This window comes from Gadus chalcogrammus, chromosome 10, assembly GCF_026213295.1.
Source record: "Gadus chalcogrammus isolate NIFS_2021 chromosome 10, NIFS_Gcha_1.0, whole genome shotgun sequence".
NCBI lineage: Eukaryota > Metazoa > Chordata > Actinopteri > Gadiformes > Gadidae > Gadus > Gadus chalcogrammus.
Window position 1 is genome coordinate 8,736,894 of NC_079421.1, and position 20,888 is coordinate 8,757,781.

The following is a 20,888-nucleotide window of genomic DNA, read 5'->3' on the forward strand; positions in this document are numbered from 1 at the left end:
GATGCCAGACTTTTGTGCTGCCTACGGATGCGTTAATCTGCGAACTCTCGAAAACGAGAACCCGTGCGATCACCTCTGTAGGATATAACAATATTATGACTTTTATTTTTAGGATAATCGTTAGTCCGATTTAGGATAATTGGACGAGGCATCTAGTTAATATATATATCTATGGCTCGGCCCGCCAACTAACATGCAGAGATTCAGGGGCAGCTTCGTAACAGAGACAGGGCAGAGCCCGAGCGCGCAGGGCATATTTTATGAATGGTGAATGTAGGAGACAACTTCTCCTGCTAAAAGTATTTTATTGCAGGTATACCCAACCGGTATTTGCCAAAAATGAACACAGAAGTGAAAGATCTGTCACAAGACGATAGATACGTATCCATGCACATTTTTAAGTGGGTACACGCAAATCCTGGTGCGTTCCTGCTGGGTATACGGCGTATACCTGCGTATCACGTAGACCAGCCGTTCTCAATCTGTGGTACGCGTACCACTGGTGGTACGCGAGCGCCCTCTAGTGGTACGCGGAGTATGAACGATTTTTTGAAGCAATTTTTTGAAGTTGAAGCAACCGTTTCTGATATCTGGGGAATCGATAACTCGAGTACTACTCGTTACAAATGAACTCGGTTGGTGGACAGGCAAACTCGAGTTTGCATACACACAAACAAACAAAGTTTTCTGAAGCAAATGTATCAATTTTCTGTGCGCCGCCACTAACGCATGCCGTGGGCACAAAGCAAATTAAATGTATCCATTTCTGTGTGGCGCGTTCCGTGCCGTGTGCAGGCACGCCAGAATTCAAAAAGTTAAGAGATGGCGGTTAAAGCAAAGCGCAGCGAAGAATTGAAATAGGCCTACTTTAAAGAAATAGGGGATCATAAGGTGAAATGTAAAATATGCCAAGCGAAATCGAGCTACCAGAGTAGCTACTACAAGTAGGCTACTAGGCGGCAACATATGCTCCTGAAACACAACGGTGAGTTCGGGAAAGCAGACCCGCAGCAACCAAGTGTGTCGGCTATTTTAACCGCCGCAAGACGCAAGACGCAGCCGTAATCCCGGCCGTGTAGAGAAGATCACAACGCGTAATCCATAGTCCATTTGCTGCAGTTTTATTTGCAGCTTTAAATTATTTGCAATGGTTAGGCTACTTGTTTCGTTTTAGTTTTTCGTTTAGTAGGAGAAAAGGGGACAGAGTTGCCTGCGGAAGCGATGTCTGAGATGCAGTGACTGCTTCACGCTACCAGTGTCAGTTTCGTACGGTGTGGAATGAGAGCTCGGGAAGGCACTATTGCGCAAGTACGCCTGCGTGCTTGCGCAATAGCATACTGCCCGAGAATGCAGTATCGCTGTCAAATCTGTCCCTGGGAAAAGTAACGTTGCTTGCGCCGAATTGAAAAGGAAACCGCTATAATGAAATAGCGGTAATATTTCCACATTAATTGATAAAATAACGGGATGGGAAGGGGGGATGGCTGTTTCCGAAGGGGGATGATTTTGATAATTTTAATTCCAAAGGGGGATGCCATCCCCCCTCAACTTGTGTGCTGGAAGCAGGTTGGATACTGAACCAAGTCTGAGGCTAACCTCAATCGACCCAGACATCACACCCCTCCCACTAAGCATGATAGGCCTAATTTTCAATGTGTGCCTGAGTACATTCTCCTTCAAACCTAAACATAGTTTGTATTCTGACCTTATGGCACTTACTGCAGTATTTTTTAATACTGAATACGTTGTTTTTCTATGATACACTTGTTCTTACTCATGATAGTTTGATTACAGTGTTATCGCAGTACACATGATTTCTCTCTTTGCTGCGCATGATTACTTATAACAGGATTGTTTGACTCCAGTATTTAAATATTCATGTTCAATTCTTTGAATGTTTTGATGCAGTACAATTTACCTCACATGATTGGTTGACTGCAGTTGTTAAAATTTATATTCAGTGCTCTGAATGCTTTAATGCAGTATACGTGTTAATAACCTCACTTGATTGACTGGTATGTTATATGCCAGATGATATCCCCATTTGCTAGGTAGCCCTATTGAGGCAGTTGTTCAATTGTTAGTATTATCCCGTTGCAAGTGTTTAAATACAATACATGAGTTATAGACAGTTGGTTGCTTCAGTCAAGTCAAGTTATGTGAATAATAAATCGTGTTATTAATATTAATGCCTTCTGTGTAAACTCTATGTAGTTATAGGCCTACGCACTTTATTTTAATTCCGGTGGTACTTGGAGAGCCAAATCATTTCTAAGCAGTGGCGATTTCTCTAAGACTGCAAGGGAAGCTCAGCTTCCCCTAAAATTTCGAACATTAAATATTCAAATATGTATTGTTGTGTTAACATTTCATTGACTACAAATTCGTTAAAATACGTTCATGTCGAAGACGAGTTCGATAAGAATCTTATCCAAGACTGACTCGATTTTGTTAACTTCTCATACATTCCCGTAATGTCAATGCATTAGACCGTAGAAGCCGAGCGTCCATTCACTTCAATGAGACTGCATGGAACAGTTTTTTTCATTGCCTCGAAACTCGACGGTCATTGGATAAATGCCCAGATTTGTCCCGCCCCCGGACGCTCAGCGTCTCTGGGGGTGGATGGAGCAGTGGGCTGGCCTGTGCTAGCCTGGACGCTGGGCTTCCGCGTTATGATTGGAGGATCAGTCGAAAGTCTGAATCACTTTTTGATTGACAGCTATTTTGAGATATACACAGTCACTTCACTATCTGAGTTCAGTCCCATCGCGGATTTTGCAAGTAAAGTCTCATGACAAACTGCAACACATTTCTTGGTATTTGCTTGGCGAAATTGCTTCCATTATTAATTTCTTACACTGTGAATAAAACACATTTATTGTATTTCCTTGTTTCAGTTTAACATACTTTCCGCATTTCCTTGTTCCGAGATTAATATCATTTCGTTAGTTCGTTCATTTATACTGTTGGCTAGGTCGGAGTGAACTAGCCAGCTAGCATTTTCTTGAAAAGGAACGGAGGGCCGAATTGAGGTATAAATAAATTGACAACTATTTTGATGTAGGCCAAAAATGAGCTTCCCCTCTTTAAAAGACCAGCAGCCGCCACTGTTTCTAAGGTGGTACTCGTGGTAAAAAGTTTGAGAACCACTGACGTAGACTATACCACTGCTCAGAAGGCGTGGCTGACGGATTGGGGAGGTTTCCAGGGTCGTCAGAGCCTGTGTCACAGTGCTTAAATTTGCATATGTGATCTGATTGGATGACGGATCTGTCGCTGCCGAAAAAATTGAAAAATGTTCAACTTTTTGACGGAGCTGTCACACCAAATTTGAACTGGGTGCCAAATTTGTACCAGGTACGTAATCAGTTGTCCGTTGCCAGGCAACGGACAACAGATTACGTAAGGGGTTGTCCGTTGCCAGGCAGGTTTCAAAAAACATTTGCGCTCATGTTGCCAAAGATGAAATAACATAATACAGATAACGGATCGCTAGATAACACTTGTTTTTACTCTATATTTGTGTTGCATTTAATTGTTTAATCGAATTTAGCTAGTAAACTGAGTGTTTAAAGTGTATCATAGTCTAGCTAGATTGTGTTAATAAAATCCATCAATACATCAGACATCAGATTACTGGAAAGTAGAATGATCATCTTCTACACCCATAAATCAGATCAGAGATCACAAATAGTCTTCATACCCTGTTTATATTAAGATGCTGTGTTTTCATTGAAGTTTTGCTTCCCCCATCTGACCCTTTTCGCAGGTTAGTCTCATATGACCTTAAACATACCTCTACCTGGTCTGGCTCTGACACAGGTGCTTGCAGCATCCCGATCATCCATAGCTTATTCGGTGTCAGATTTCCCTCTGTGCGCAAGGGGTGACAATTCCAGCTCTCCGTAAAATGCTGCAAATCTTACGGAGAATTTTAATTTTAATTTAGAGAATATATTATAGGTAATAGATAGATAGATAATAGATAGATAGATGGGTAGATAGGTGAGCAGGCATTTACTAACTGGTAAATGTTTTTTTTAATTATTATTCACGTTATCCCTAACATTTAGCTATTACTCTTTAGGGAAATAGATAAATACAATACAATACAATAAAAATATAAAGTTAGGAACGCTAATAAATGTAATTTGTAAAATAAGTGTTATCTGTCTTGTCGCGCTCAATGAACGAGTTCGCGAACGTTCTTGAACCTTCCCACAGTCATTCGACTGTTGCCAGGCAGGTTTGGAATGGATTACGTATGGATTACGTAGGCGGTACAAATTTGGCGCCCGGTACAAATTTGGCGTGACAGAGCCTTCAGCGCACGGATCCACAATGCATTGTGCGTCCTTCCCCATTCAAAGTCAATGGGGATCAGTCAACGGACGGAGGCAGTGGGCACGAGGCGTTACGTATTCTGTTGTCTGTTGACAACTGATTACGTACCCGGTACAAATTTGGCACCCGGTACAAATTTGGTGTGACACCTATGGAGGTAGATTTATGTCTTTATTATGCAATCAAAATTAATAGGTTTGATAGCAAAACTTTCCACACTGCAATCAAAAAATAGATTTGAGAGCAAAACTATCGACACTGCAATCAAAAAATGTTTTATTGCAAGATAAATAAATGTGATAAAAAAATTATTAATGGGAATCCAAAAGTTTTGTTTGCAAATCCAAAAGTTTTGTTTGCAAATCCAAAAGTTTTGTTTGCGAATCCAAAAGTTTTGTTTGCGAATCCAAAAGTTTTGTTTGCGAATCCAAAAGATTTGCTTGCGAATCCAAAAGCTTTGCTTGCTGTTGAGCTGAATCTCGTGGGTGGGAACTACGCCGAAAGATGTAAGACACGTCTCTATTGGCCAGTCTCAATCAGATTGACAGCTTGGCATCATCCACAGTTAGTAACGAGAGAGGGAGTTTTGAAGTCCATGATGAGACAGAGCGGGAGTCGGGAGCTGAGAGGACAGAACCTAGTTATAGGTTCTGTCCTAGTTATAGGTACGTTACCTAGCTATAGGTACGTTACGTGCCCGGGCTGCCTATTAGCCTGCATGACGTTGTGCATGTAGCTACTAGTTAACAGGACTATTTGTGTTCAACGATCTAACGTTAGTTTATGTTATATTTGTGATGTGCTGTATTATTTTATCAGCCTGTAGCCAGCTTAGTTAGCTTTAGTCACTTTCTCGTCTTAGGTGTCGTGCTAGCTGAGCTGTCTGGGTTTCCATTCACATGTTTTTACGTGGATTTTCAATGTTAATAAAGAGGAAAACATCAGATCTGGATCGACGAGGAGACCCTAACCTTCCTCAAATTAATACATGAAACAAACATCAATGTCATATTTTCATCGTGTTTTCTACATTGTTTTTCAACGTTTTGAGGTTTGATTGGCGCTGCGCCACCTACTGCTTATCTCGATGAACCAACTTTTGCGCCACCAATCGAAATTAACCTTTGGGAATATGGCTTTATGGTTACTTAGCATAAGTATGGGAATGTGTAGTGACATGGTATTTTCTGTGTTACTGCCTTGTGGTGAAATGGCTTAAACACCTAGCTAATAATACTTTCCCTGTTTCCCAGAATGGAAAACCAACCTGGCAGATCACAGGCCCAGGTAGGATATTGGCTAATTACTTCAAATTTATATTTGTTTATGGTGTTGTCATTGTGGGAAATAGATCAAATATAGTGGTGGGCCGTTATCGGCGTTAACGGCTGCGTTAATGCAAAACTTTTATTGCGCGATAAAAAAAATATCGCCGTTAATCTATTTTCAAACAATTCCTTGTTTGGACCCATCACGTGACTGAACTAACCAATCAGAAGCTAGAATTTAGACTGAGGTAAACGTGAGGGAATCAGCGAGGCAGATTCAACAGAATATCCTGACTGTGTTAAATATTGAGCAAGGCATCTGAAACCCCCACCTGCACCCCGGGCGCTGCACCGCGGCAGCCCACTGCTCCGGTAGTGCCGGTGTGCCCCCATGTGTGTGCCCCCATGTGTGTGCCCCCATGTGTGTGGACCTCTGTGTGTGGACCTCTGTGTGTGTATGTGTTCACCGGCTACCCGGATGGGTCAAAAGCAGAGAAAGAATTTCCCCCTAAAAAGGGATGAATAAAGGACTTAACTTAACTTAACTTAACATGTAAATATGTAATAATTGTGTAACATAATGTAAATGATTAACTGACTAAAAATTATAAGTACATTTCTAGCAAATTAACTCCAATATAAATTATATTAATTTATTCTACAACTTTCAAATATTTAACTTCTAAACCTTACATTATTATGGATTATTACACGGCTCTTCTCAATGCTGTAGACTGCTCCATTCACTTACATGGGCCTTCCCAACGTTCAGCTGTCAATTATTTTAGTTTGTGCTCCGTTGACTTGCATGGGCACTTCACAACTTCCGGCAGTGAATTATATTTGATAAATCACCATTGTCCAGTATAATTGACCGCTGTCAAGGTAAACAAACAGATTTTTTGACGTTTGCAATTTTAATCTAGATTAATTCCAAAATTAATCTAGATTAATCTAGATTAAAAATAATAATCTATGCCCACCACTAATCAAATATGACTTGTTTTCCAGTATTATCCTGTAGTATTGTACAGCTTGTGCTTTACCGGAATCAATTGTTAAAAACATTTATGCTATGCTCTGTATGATCACATTACAATGTTATGCACCTTATTATAAGCACAATATGAATTTAAAAATGATAGATGAAATTTCTTGCAGTCAAATCAAGTTTTATACTCAAAAGTGCACGCTTAAAATTGTATGTGTGAAACCACTCTCTTTTTGTTATCTTACTTTCATGTTATCTTAGGTTTGTTTTACCTTGTTGCAGGAACCCATGCGATGGCAGCTCCTGCAGAGAGTCAGGGATAGACTTACTTCTGTCCACAGGCAACCCATATACTTTGAATACATGCACTTTGTTTGCTCTCAGGAGTTGCAGTTTGTTCGAGCTGGGGCAGCCTATATTGACGTTCCTGAGTGTGTGGTAGACAGTCTACAACAGCTGTCTGAAGTTATCAGCACTTATCTCTCACAGAGTATTGTCCCTCCACTATTGGATCATGTAGCTGTGGATGAATGAAGTGGGAGTGTGGGGCGACCCCGGCTAAACATAGAAAGTCAAACCCTCCTGAATCTACTCAGCACTGGGTTACCACTGACTTCTTTGAGTGACCTCCATGGGATTTCAAGGTCAACTCTGTATAGACCGATGCAAGAGCATAACCTCTCTGTCAGAAAATGCTATTCTGACATATCAGATGATGTGCTAGATCAGAAAGTTAGGTCTATAAAGGCAAGAATGCCCCATGCTGGCTACAGGCTAGTGAAAGGATAGCTACAAGCAATGGGGCATCGGATTTCGTGGAGAAGAGTAAAGATGTCATTGCAGTGTGTGGATGGTGCAGGAATAATTGCCAGGATGGTCCAGCTGTCTTGCATTGCAAGACGGACGTACTCTGTTCCCGCTCCCTTGTCTCTTGTCCACATCGACACAAACCACAAGTTGATAAGGTGTTATTTCTCCTACTGAACTATTTCTAATTATTGGTGATTTTATGTCACCCAATCGTAATATCAGTGCTGTATAACAATTACCTTTTTGTTAGGTAGAACTTTGTGATTTTTGGAGCAATTGATGGCTTTTCAAGGAAGGTAATGTTTTTTTTCTTTCTTTTTTCAATCCCTCATTCACTATTTATCTTCAGAACTACTACACAAGTGTCCCACTTCGTTACAGATCTTTTACCTGGACACAGCTGGGAATAACAAAGCAGAGACGGCTTTTGGATTCTTCATGGAAGGAGTTCGGAAAAATGGATGGCCATCAAGGCAAGCGCATTAAATTAGTGTTCAGAAGAAAGATGACGATAAAATGTCCACACACAGAATTTTAGAAATAATATGCAATGAGTTATTTAAAAACAAACAAAATACCAATCCATGTTCCCAACAGCTGGGGTCACTGGTAGTGAATGTTTGATCACTTCTCTGCTTCAATTCAATGACATTTTGGGGCTTACCTGCACTCATTTACAGTTAATTCAGTGGCATAGAAGAGACCTGTTGTAATATTAAAGAAATAAGGGGAAATTATGCTTGTTTCTAACACAGAAAAATATATTATTTTGTACCTTGTCTTTCTCTTTCAGAGTACGAGCCGATCAAGGGGTTGAAAATGTAGACATCGCTAGATGCATGTTTACTGTGCGAGGAACAGCCCATGGCAGCTTTATTGCTGGAAAAAGCGTCTATAACCAGAGTTAATTGAATGCCAGTACAAATAACCCAACCCCTCGGGTAAAAAGTATGCATGTTAATATTAAATCCCATCAGTTTCAAAATCTTCTATGCCATGAAGTCATTTTGCAGTTCTAAATTGATCTAAAAATAAGAGATCGGAAATGCTTCTAAGTTGATTGTAATAACTGTTTTCGGGTGTTGCTGCTTTTTAATAGTGGACATTTTCAGGTTTTAATTCAGTGTAGTGAAAGCCTTACATGGTTAGAGTAGAACGCATATGGAGAGATGTTTGGAGTGTAACGTGTCAGTACTACGACGTGCTCCACAGTTTGGAGGAAGAGGGCTTTATTGACCTGTCCATTGCTGTCCACCTCTTCTGTGTCGGGCAGGGGCGGAGTGGGACACTAATAGCCAGCGGGAGAATCCTCCCCGGTCCGGCCCTCCCCCCCCCCCCACCCCCATCGATTAAAAAATCTGTAAAAATGAATGATATAATTATAATTAAGAAAATAAAAATGTGTGAATGGGCCACAGTTCTGCTCTGTGAGGAAGAGAATTGGCACTCCGAAAATTGGCGCACTTCCTTACAAGACCGGTAACCATAGCAACGCCGGTAAACAAAAGCAAGCAACCACGAACTTGCTTGCCTTCTCTGTCTGACGTCTTTAGGGTCATGCCATTAGACGTGGGGCCGCTCATATATCCCCCTACATTTCCGAAAATGGACTTGCCCTGCAAGCTGTTTATTGGATAAACGCATTTCCCAATCCCAGGAGTCTTTGCTCCATTCTACGTCAATTCAAGAACAAACAAATTAAAGTAAACTGTAGTTCGTATTATTTCTTTATGGCTATGAAAGTTCTGTAACGCCTGAATAATGAAGAATTAAATGAAGTAAAAAAGAATAATATAAAAAAAAAAACATGAATGAGACATAGAGAGTAAGCAAGTGGTATAAATATTGGTTGGATGTTCTTGAGACATATATTGTTTATTTCGGGGATTTTCACGGCGTCTTGACGGGGAATAAATTATGCTCAGGGCCGGCTTGCAGACGCTTCGCGGCCGCTCACAACTGTCTTCGCAGGCCGCTACACAATTGCGGGCCGGTCCACCTGACCTCGCTGGCCGGCCGGCCGACCGGGAAATCTCCCGATCGTCCCGACGGCCACTCCGCCTCTGGTGTCGGGTATGTCTTCATACCACGACTACGATCAGATTTGCAGCATTTTACGGAGAGCTGGAATTGTCACCCCTTGCGCACAGAGGGAAATCTGACACCGAATAAGCTATGGATGATCGGGATGCTGCAAGCACCTGTGTCAGAGCCAGACCTGGTAGAGGTATGTTTAAGGTCATATGAGACTAACCTGCGAAAAGGGTCAGATGGGGGAAGCAAAACTTCAATGAAAACACAGCATCTTAATATAAACAGGGCATGAAGACTATTTGTGATCTCTGATCTGATATATGGGTGTAGAAGATGATCATTCTACTTTCCAGTAATCTGATGTCTGATGTATTGATGGCTTTTATTGTTCATTCCAGATCCAGCAAGCTGAGGAGCAACCCTCTCAGGAACAGCAAAGTGACAACACTGAGCATGAAGTTATTGTACCAGACATCCAATGCCCCCTGTCAGCTGAATGACTTGCTGCACTACAGCACCAAGTGAACCCCACCACCGAGTCCTCATCCTTTGGTCGGGACATCTACTTGCATGCTCTTAGAACAGCTTTCGGACTCTAACATTCTGATATACATGAATGCATACTTTCAACCCGCCATAATTACCTCTGATTCTAACGAATTTCTTCACTTTCTCAACCAGCATTTATGTGAATTATACACAAATAAAGCCCAATTCGAGCACAAGTGTTTTGGTTTACCTAAATTTGACTTGCCTGTAATTAAAAACAGCATTATAAGGCAAAATTAAGAGATTTAGAAATTCACATATGTATTCATACAACTCAAATAGTTTAGTGCAATGTTTTTTTTATTAATTCAATCAGAACAGAACATTTGTCAAAATGTGTGCCATATTGTTTTGAACCACATTAATATACACTTCGCAATGACAATTGGACTTAACATTGACATTATTTCAAATGCTAAGACATTATGTTTGGATTCTTAATGTCTGTTACAAACGCTTACTTAGAACAGGATTGAACCCAAACACGAGGTGATGTCATGGCAAGGGGGAGTGGCAGGAACTAAACTGACAAGAGGATTAGACATGGCTAGGAAAAGACTAGATGAACAAACTAAGTAGAACAGAGTAGACTAGAACAGAGTAGAGTTTACAAGCTACAGTCTGTCAAAGCTTCCACCATATTTAATGGCAGTTTGCAAGTTGGTTTTAAAGGACTCGTAATCCCCCAGATGAGCTGTTGGAAGTGTAACTGTGTTGGTGCAAGCACTAACAATAGGATAACATACAGTGTGGCCTGGCATGTGCTCTAGTCTAGACAGTTGTGGTCAAATACTATCGCTATTTTGAATTTCTGTCTCTCTGAGACAAGCAAATGCCTGTGTGCTTGCCCAGTCATCCATCATGGGCATTGAGGGTGTCTCTCCTTCAAACTCATTTTCTGGTTGTGTGTCTTTGAAAGAAAAGGGGATGTTAGAATCAATGTCTTCTTCTGAAGTGACAAACTTTCAAATCTTTTACCAACAAGGTAAGTCTCATCTCATCTCATCTTCGTCCGCTTATCCGGGGTCGGGTCGCGGGGGGAGCAGCTCAAGCAGGGGGCCCCAGACTTTCCTTTCCCGGGCCACATTGACCAGCTCTGACGGGGGGATCCCGAGGCGTTCCCAGACCAGTGTTGAGACATAAGCTCTCCACCTAGTCCTGGGTCTTCCCTGAGGTCTCCTCCCCACTGGACGTGCCTGAAACACCTCCCAAGGGAGGCGCCCAGTGGGCATCCTTACCAGTTGCCCGAACCACCTCAGCTGACTCCTTTTGGAAGGACCACCGGTGTCCACCACGTTGTCCGAGGGTTACCGCCCCTTGAGGAGCCTAAGACCCTGAGGCCACAGCTAGCCACCGCAGCTTCAGCAATGGAGGATTTGAACACCGCCCACTCCGGCTCAATGCCCCCAACCTCCACAGGAATGCCAGAAAAACTCAGCCGGAGGTGTGAGTTGAAGATACCTAGGACGGGGGCCTCCTCCAGACGTTCCAAATTCACCCGCACTACTCGTTTGGGCTTACCAGGTCTATCTGGAAATTTCCCCCCATTCCCTGATCCAACTCACCACCAGATGGCGGTCGGTTGACAGTTCCGCCCCTCTCTTAACCCGATTGTCCAAAACATGCGGCCTCAGATCAGATGACACGATCACGAAATCGATCTTCGGCCTAGGGTACTCTGGTACCAGGTAAACTTATGAGCACCCTTATGTTCGAACATGGTGTTCGTTATGGATAATCCATGATTAAGACAAAAGTTCAATAACAAACGACCGCTCGGGTTTAGATCAGGGAGGCCGTTCCTCCCCACCACGCCTATCCAGGTGTCTCCATTGTTTCCCACGTGGGCGTTGAAGTCTCCCAGCAGAACTACGGAGTCCCCTACTGGAGCCCCATACAGGACTCCATTCAGGGTCTCCAAGAAGGCCGAGTACTCTGAACTGCTGTTTGGTGCATACGCACAAAAAACAGTCAGAGTTTTCCCCCCTACAACCCTTAGGCGCAGGGAGGCGACCCTCTCGTCTACCGGGGTAAACTCCAACACCGCGGCGCTCAGCCGGGGATTTATGAGTATCCCCACACCCGCCCGGCGCCTCACGCCCTCGGCAACTCCGGAGAAGAATAGAGTCCAACCCCTATCCAGGAGTATGGTACCAGAGCTGAGACTGTGCGTAGAGGTAAGCCCCACCAGATCCAACTGATCTGGTGAGCGCTCCACCTCCCTCACAAGCTCCGGTTCCTTTCCCCACAGCGAGGTGACGTTCCACGAGGTTTGTTTTAAGCCATTGAATATAATTGCTCTGCCCTGTGTTACAACCTGGCTCAACGGTTGTACCATTGAAGGGGAGGCCACACATGGTCTTGTATGAACTTAATGAATTTATTAAAGAATACCGTGAACAAACAAACATAACAGAAACTAAGGATCGGGCTGCTGGCCAGGGAGAGAGAGGAGTCACTTGATCAGGGCTGCTTTACAGGCTCCTGAGCTCAGCCTGCTCAGGTGAGCTGCATCTCGTTAGTTGATAATCCACCAACCAGCAACCTGCAACACAGAACACACCAGAAGCAGCACCACCACCACACAAGGCAACCCTGTGGCCGTCACACTTCCCCCCATAAGACAGGAGTTCTACCCCGTACATTCATAAAGGGCATAAACTCCTGTACACTGCAACAGGATACACACTTTCAATTTCACTTTTTGAGTTACAAAGGTGCACGGGACAAAGCATCCGCCATGACGTTGTGGGTGCCCTTAATATGACGGATGTCTAGGTTGTACGGCTGCAAAAACAGAGCCCATCGCATAAGCCTCTGATTAGGGTTCTGCAAAGAATTCAAGAAGGTGAGAGGGTTATGGTCAGTGAATACAACAATTGGCATTCCAGAATCAAGGTACACATTGAAATGTTGCAGAGCCAGAACTAATGCCAATGCTTCTTTTTCGATAACTGAGTAGTTCAGGTGGTAAGCGTTGAACTTCTTGGAATAGAAGCTAACGGGATGTTCGATACCTTTTCCATCAGCCTGGAGGAGTACCGCACCTGCTCCAACATGGCTGGCATCAACATGTAGTGTAAATGGCTGGTCCAGTCTGGGAGCTAGGAGGACTGGCGCAGAGCATAACAGGGTTTTAACAACAGTGAAGGCTTGCTGACATGAGGTGGACCAGATGTATTTAGACTTGATCTTCAACAAGTCGGTCAGAGAGGCCACCACTGTCGAGAAATTACGGCAAAAACATTGGTAATAGCCAACCAATCCTAGGAACCTCATTAATTCTTTTTTCGTAGTGGGAAGAGGGAACTCCTCAACAGCAGTCACCTTTGCATGAACTGGACGCACATGACCTTGGCCCACTACTTTGCCAAGATATGTCACCGTAGCTTTTGCAAACTCACATTTAGCCAAGTTTACTGTCAAATTCGCATTTGCAAATCGTTCAAACAAAGCCCGGATGCGACTTAGATGATCCTCCCAGGTGTTACTGTAAATCACGACATCGTCCAAATATACCGCACAACCTTCAAGTCTGTTAACAACCATATTCATTAACCGTTGAAATGTAGCTGGTGCGTTGCGCAAACCAAAACCCATAACAGTATACGAGAACAGGCCGGACGGTGTAATAAAGGCAGATATTTCCCGAGCTCTTGGAGTTAATGGAACCTGCCAGTACCCTTTTAACAAATCAAATTTGCTTACAAACTTTGCTGCACCAACCTGGTCAATACAATCCTCCATCCGAGGCAGTGGAAAGGAATCAGACTTGGTCACTGTATTCACTTTACGAAAATCGGTGCAACATCGAGGTGATTTATCGGATTTCTCAACTAACACGCATGGAGATGCCCAACTGGAAGAGGAGGGTACTGCAATTTGATTGTCCAACATGTAGTTTACTTCACGGTCCAATATTTTCCTCTTCTCTTCAGAGACTCTGTAAAATCTCTGCCGGATGGGCTTAGCGTCGCCAACGTCAATATCGTGCTCCATCAGATTTGTCCTAGACGGCGTGTCTCCAAATAACCCTGGATAGCTTGCAATCAGTACAGCTAACTCAGTTTGCTTCTCAACAGACAAATGAGACAACAAGCCATCCATATTCTTTAGACATTCAGAGTTCTTCAGACGACCATGCAGTACAGAATCATCTGGCACTGCCACCTCCTCTCCCCCACCAAAACCTGATTGCATCACTGTACCAGCAGACAACACTGGGCTCACTTCAGATGGAGTGTGTGAACCCTCAGATTCATTCTGGGGACATTCACGACCATAATATGGTTTCAGCAGATTTATGTGGCAAAGTTGGTTTATCTTTTCCTGCGATCTGGAGTGGATATTAAGTAGTTTAGTTCACTGAGTTGACGTTCTACAGTATATGGACCCTTGAATTTAGCTTGAAATGGTGACCCCACAATTGGTAGCAAAGCCAACACTTGGTCACCCTTACTAAACTGTCGTCTCTCAGAACATCGATCATACAAACGCTTCATTTTTCCCTGTGTTTTTTCCAAGTTCCGTTTTGCCAATTGGCCAGCCATGTAAAGCCGGTATCTGAACCTGTTTACATACACTCTCAAATTGGACGGAGGTTCCTCTGTGTACCACTCATCTCGAAGCACTGCCAAAGGACCACGTACTCGGTGACCAAAGACCAAATCGTTTGGACTGAATCCAGTACTTTCTTGCACACCTCCCTTGCTGCTAAAAGCAACCATGGCAGACCTTCCTCCCAGTCCCTCTGCATCTCTGTACAATAAGCTCGCAATAAAGACTTCAGAGTTTGATGAAAGCGTTCTAAAGCTCCTTGGCTTTGTGCATGATATGCAGATGCTTGACTATGTTTGATGTTAAGTTGCTTTAGAACTTGGGAAAACAAATTTGAAGAAAAATTTGGCCCTTGATCGCTCTGAATAATCTTTGGTATGCCGAATATTGTGATGGACAATCAACACATTATAAGCTACACATGTTTGTTAAATGAGAAATATGATCTGGGTCACATTGAAACAGTAACAGTTGTATAACAGTAATTATACAAACATTATACCAACATTGCAACAGGCAAGTTTATTCAAACATCACACTAACAAGAACACGATAAGAACAGTAACTAATAGTAACTAATAAAAAAAAAGAGAAATGATTTAACAACACCGAACATACTGAACAGAGGCAGGGAAAATAGACAGAGGAAGAAGACTTGTCCGTTGTCACAGCATCAAGGTCCAACTGTAGAGATCAAGAAAGGAAGAGGCATGAGGAGGAGTACAACAGAACACTGCTCTCTAGGAGATTGTTTACTGATGTAAACTAAGTTGATTCAGTCTTAAAATGATGATTCTAATCCAGGTTTCTATTTCAGGAGAAAGAAATGGCTCATAATCGTTACAAAAAAGAAAAGCTTTATCATCGGCACTAGTGAGGATTAAAAAAAACACTCTCTGTAAGTAACATACATATGTAAAACATTTGCGCATTTCTTTTTTTTACATTAGCTCACTAAAACTCTGTAACTAGTGTATTAAGCAAAAAAAAGTCTTACCTCCAACAGCTGGTGTTATCGTTGCGGGAAAAGAGAAATGCGGAAGTGCCGAAGTGCTTCAGAAACTGCCGTAAAGCAGTACCTCTGACAGTATGACAATGTGTGACGTCATCGCATGTTTTTAACACCTTTTTAGAACAGATAAAAAATGCAATATTCAGCTGAGTTTATTATCTTAGCCCCTCCTTTTGAACGCAACTTTCAAATTACTTGACAAAAAATTACATTGTGAGAAAACTGGATTCTGAGGATAAAACCCCATAGGCTCCCATTCATTCTGTACTCGCCTGCGAGCGCCCCGCGTGGACAGCGATTATTACTGCAACCAGTCCAGAAAACCGGAACTAACCAGCGAGTGCCCATTCTCCTCATATTAGACATTCTCTGCTAGTAGCTACATGCACAACGTCATGCAGGCTAATAGGCAGCCTGGGCACGTAACGTACCTATAACTAGGTAATTGAGCTAAGCTAGCAGCTACAGGCTGACAAAATAATGTGTATTTTTTTTAACCCAATACAACATCCACAGATCGTTAAACAAAAGCAATCTACATGCACCAGTTCAAACATAACATTCTTGCTATTACTATGACGGAAGACATACCTGCGCATTGATTTTCTGTCCTCTCAGCTCCCGACTCCCGCTCTGTCTCATCATGGACTTCAGACTGGCCAATAGAGACGTGTCTTACATCTTTCGGCGTAGGTCCCACCCACGAGATTCAGCTCAACAGCAAGCAAAGCTTTTGGATTCGCAAATCGCATGCAAAACTTTTGGATTCGCAAACAAAACTTTTGGATTCCCATTAATAATTTTTTATCACATTTATTTATTTTGCAATAAAAAATGTTTTGATTGCGGTGTCGATAGTTTTGCTCTCAAATCTATTTTTTGATTGCAGTGTGGAAAGTTTTGCTCTCAAACCTATTATTTTTGATTGCATAATAAAGACACAAATCTACCTCCATAGACACCACCACGGATTTTAAGTTAAGCGCCCGCGGTCGACTCGTTCATGGCGTGTTTCTGTGAGGATTCCACGGATTCTGAGTTAGGCGTCCGTGGTCATTTCACAGATTCCTGTGAGATCAGGGGTCTCATTTATAACCGTTGCGTACGCAAAAAACGGGGCTGAAATTGGCGTACGTGACTTTCCACGCCAAGGTTGTGATCTATAAAAAAACAACTTGACAGGAAAATGTGCGCAGCCCTAAGCAAACTCTGACCCATGCGTACGCATAGTTTAGAGGAAAAGGAGAATTGGCGACACAGATGGTGTGGTGGTGAACTGAAGTCAGAACGAAGATTTGTAGAATGAGAAGAACGATTATGTTTCATCATCGCCCTACATTCATGTAATTTCAACCCGTATCATGCGTTAAATCTATGTAATCAGAATAATTTAAGTCAACTGCGTTATTTCTCAGTTATAACTCCAGAAACATCTCCTTAGAATATAAATTAAAAGAAATTCTCTATATTTAATCCCGTCACTCCATACTGTCCACTGACGGCGCGACTGCATGGAATAAAGCATCTGTCCAACATGTGTCAATAACATAATATTTTTATGTGACACTGTAAACACATAATCAAATGTCAATTAAATCCCAAGTGTGGAAAACCAAGCCACACTCCTCATCAAAATCGTAGTCCGTTACTCCGTAACGATTTATTGGTAGGCTACATAAAAATATGTAACTTTATGTCAGACCACTTCTTTTTTAATTCTGGGACTGTGCGCTCCGTGCTACTGACAGAGTTCACTACTGCAGCAACATGTTGCCACTCACTCTGCTTTTTGTTGTTGGCGATCCCAATCCCGTGACCGCCGAACAAAACTACTTTTCGGGCCTCCATCTCACCCACAAGTGTCTCCACTTCAACCTCCGTGAGATTTCGCTTTTTTGCTTTTCTCACCTACTTCTGCCATTGTTTCCGACAAGACATAATACTTTCATCTGAGTCTGTTTTATATGCAGATCGCATTCATGAGGTCATTTGCATTGACCATTTATGGTTAAAAAGGGGCGTGTACAGGGCGGAACGTGAAGCTGTTTCAGTTGCGCACACTTGTAGGCAGTCTGTGATTTATAAAGCAAAGATTGCGTACGGTGTGCGTACGCAGGGTTTTATAAATCTGAATATATTCTGGCACACGCAAAACTTGGCTTCTGGGCGTACGCACATTTTTAGTAACTATCCCACGCACAGTTTTATAAATGAGACCCCAGGTTGTTCCTGTGATAGGAGCGGGATGCTTTGATGAGGAACATTAATGTACACAATGTATGCACCGTTCACTTACCAAACGACTTCATGAGTTCAAACATCTCTGCTCCAAACCACGTTAACGACGTTAATGGCGGCAACTGGGTTGCCGTCAATTGTGTTGTTTTTGTCATAAACTACGGTCCGCTGGCTAGGAAATAGAAGGAAATCTTTGGATACCTTTCCATTTCACGCAGTTTAGACTTGTAATTTTAAATTGCGTAAAATAAGATAGTTTTGCATTGAACTTAACTCTTTTCCTTTCTTCCTTTTTTGCACGAATGCCATTTGTGGAAAACCAAGCCACACTCCTCATCAAAATCGTAGTCCGTTACTCCGTAACGATTTATTGGTAGGCTACATAAAAATATGTAACTTTATGTCAGACCACTTCTTTTTTAATTCTGGGACTGTGCGCTCCGTGCTACTGACAGAGTTCACTACTGCAGCAACATGTTGCCACTCACTCTGCTTTTTGTTGTTGGCGATCCCAATCCCGTGACCGCCGAACAAAACTACTTTTCGGGCCTCCATCTCACCCACAAGTGTCTCCACTTCAACCTCCGTGAGATTTCGCTTTTTTGCTTTTCTCACCTACTTCTGCCATTGTTTCCGACAAGACATAATACTTTCATCTGAGTCTGTTTTATATGCAGATCGCATTCATGAGGTCATTTGCATTGACCATTTATGGTTAAAAAGGGGCGTGTACAGGGCGGAACGTGAAGCTGTTTCAGTTGCGCACACTTGTAGGCAGTCTGTGATTTATAAAGCAAAGATTGCGTACGGTGTGCGTACGCAGGGTTTTATAAATCTGAATATATTCTGGCACACGCAAAACTTGGCTTCTGGGCGTACGCACATTTTTAGTAACTATCCCACGCACAGTTTTATGAATGAGACCCCAGGTTGTTCCTGTGATAGGAGCGGGATGCTTTGATGAGGAACATTAATGTACACAATGTATGCACCGTTCACTTACCAAACGACTTCATGAGTTCAAACATCTCTGCTCCAAACCACGTTAACGACGTTAATGGCGGCAACTGGGTTGCCGTCAATTGTGTTGTTTTTGTCATAAACTACGGTCCGCTGGCTAGGAAATAGAAGGAAATCTTTGGATACCTTTCCATTTCACGCAGTTTAGACTTGTAATTTTAAATTGCGTAAAATAAGATAGTTTTGCATTGAACTTAACTCTTTTCCTTTCTTCCTTTTTTGCACGAATGCCATTTGACAAGCACTTTTGTGCATCCATCTGTATCTGTGAAGTCTCCCAGGTCCTTTCAGCTGGTAAATAATGAAATATATTACTTCCCCGAGATCAGCATATACTTTGCGCGTCAACCCATGCATTTTAAGCAGCTGCATTAGGTGACTCTTTATGCTAATTAATTACTCCAGGCCTAACCGCAAGGGATATAAGTATTTGATTATAATCCATCCCTAAATGAAAATAAAACCAAATTAATTCAAAGTTTTCCATGTTCTTCAAGTTCTCCAATTTCTCCAACGTATAGGCCTACAGCCGGCAAGCTCCTAGTTTGATCGTGGCCAGAACATACTAATTCATTACCACAAATTATTATTATGTGGTCAAGAATTATTATGTTGTGGCCACGCATTATTCATCTTGTGCCCACAAACTATTATATTGTGGCCACGAATTATTAATGCGTGGGCTGCACGAATTATTAATGCGTGGGCACGAATTATTAATGTGTGGCAAATTCTGTGGCCACGAATTAGTCAATATTCACCCGTGTCACCAGAGGGGCACCGTAGTTTTATCTTCCGAGTTGGTTTGAACATAGCGCCAGGTCCGCCCCGCTCCCATGACCTATCCTCATTGGTGGAGGATATAAATATACTATGGAACACTGAATAGGGAGAGGTCATTGATAAATACAACGAGGTATACTTATTATACCAATCACCAATATAAACAAGTTTCATTTAAATTAACTCAAACATTTTAAACAACTCCAATTTCAGCTTGATAGCCTTTGCCAAAAAAAGATAGCCGAAATATAAACAACTAAACAATTGCTGATATTCTAGAATTTAATAATGGAATACATACTTAAAAATGTTGATAGAACAATAATGATATTTTTAACTAATCAGTCAACTATTAGTTAACTACTATCTAAAAGAGGAGAAAGATAAGCCACAAGTTCCTCAATGGAAAAAACATATAATTTCCAAATTGAACAATAGAAACTTTTGAAAAAAAAGGAAACGCCTATTTATCAAACATGGAGCAACAAGCAATATTCACTGCCAGCTAACATGTTTTGCTTGTATGATGCATAATACCCATATATATAATACATTATTGTATTGCAACCTGCATTGTTGTTAAGTGCAAAAAATAAATAAAATTATAGCAAACAAAGAAATGTATATTTTAGATACGCTGCTTATCTAAGACCAACACACATTATACAGTGCAGTGTATTACTTCAAATGCTTAATAGTATGTGGTTGAATGAGCCAACTCAGAATAAACATTAATACACAAATCCATTAACTTAACAAGAATATTTACATTACATATAAAACGTTGTAATATTTAAATGGTCAACTTGAGGATGTGCTTCGTGGGACAATTTAGCTTGACGTTAGGGTTAAGGTTAGACGTTTTCAGACGTCTGATCCTGATGTTTAGGTCTTATCAGACGTCTGACCCTGATATTTAGGACTTTTCAGACGTCTGATCCTGATGCACAGGTCTTTTCATCTTCGGTCGTATTATCCTGATGCTTACCTTCTTTACGCTGGATCTCGGCTCGGCTTCATTCTCGTGGTAGGTCTACGTTGTTATACATGACCAGCCCCAGTACAACCAGGCCCAAATGTAGCATATGGTCATGAGCCAATCAGTTCAGCGCATAGTTAAACTGATTAGAGAACTTCTCATGTTTCCTACTGTCGATCTTGGTCATCACCTCAGACACTCGCCGCACCGATTTCCTGGGGACACGACAAGGAGGTTGGAGGAAAAACAAAAAACATTTACAACTACTCTGTTCATATCATAGCAGTTATTACAGTCTAA

General features: G+C 42.0%; 1 protein-coding gene across 2 annotated transcripts in view; it reads right to left on the bottom strand.

Moving 5' to 3' along the window:
- Positions 1 to 13,376: 13,376 nt before the first annotated feature.
- Positions 13,377 to 20,888, bottom strand: part of uvssa (UV-stimulated scaffold protein A) — a 101,408-nt gene continuing 93,896 nt past the window's right edge. Inside the window, exons 15-16 of one of the 2 annotated variants that reach the window (XM_056600274.1) lie at positions 15,554 to 20,803; positions 13,377 to 15,240 (exon numbers count right to left, since the gene is read on the bottom strand). In XM_056600274.1, coding sequence (XP_056456249.1) covers positions 20,710 to 20,803 — 94 coding nt within the window. In that variant the 3' untranslated portion in view covers positions 13,377 to 15,240; positions 15,554 to 20,709. Of the gene's footprint in view, positions 15,241 to 15,553; positions 20,804 to 20,888 lie in introns of those variants that run through there. The other variant, XM_056600275.1, reaches the window with a different exon arrangement.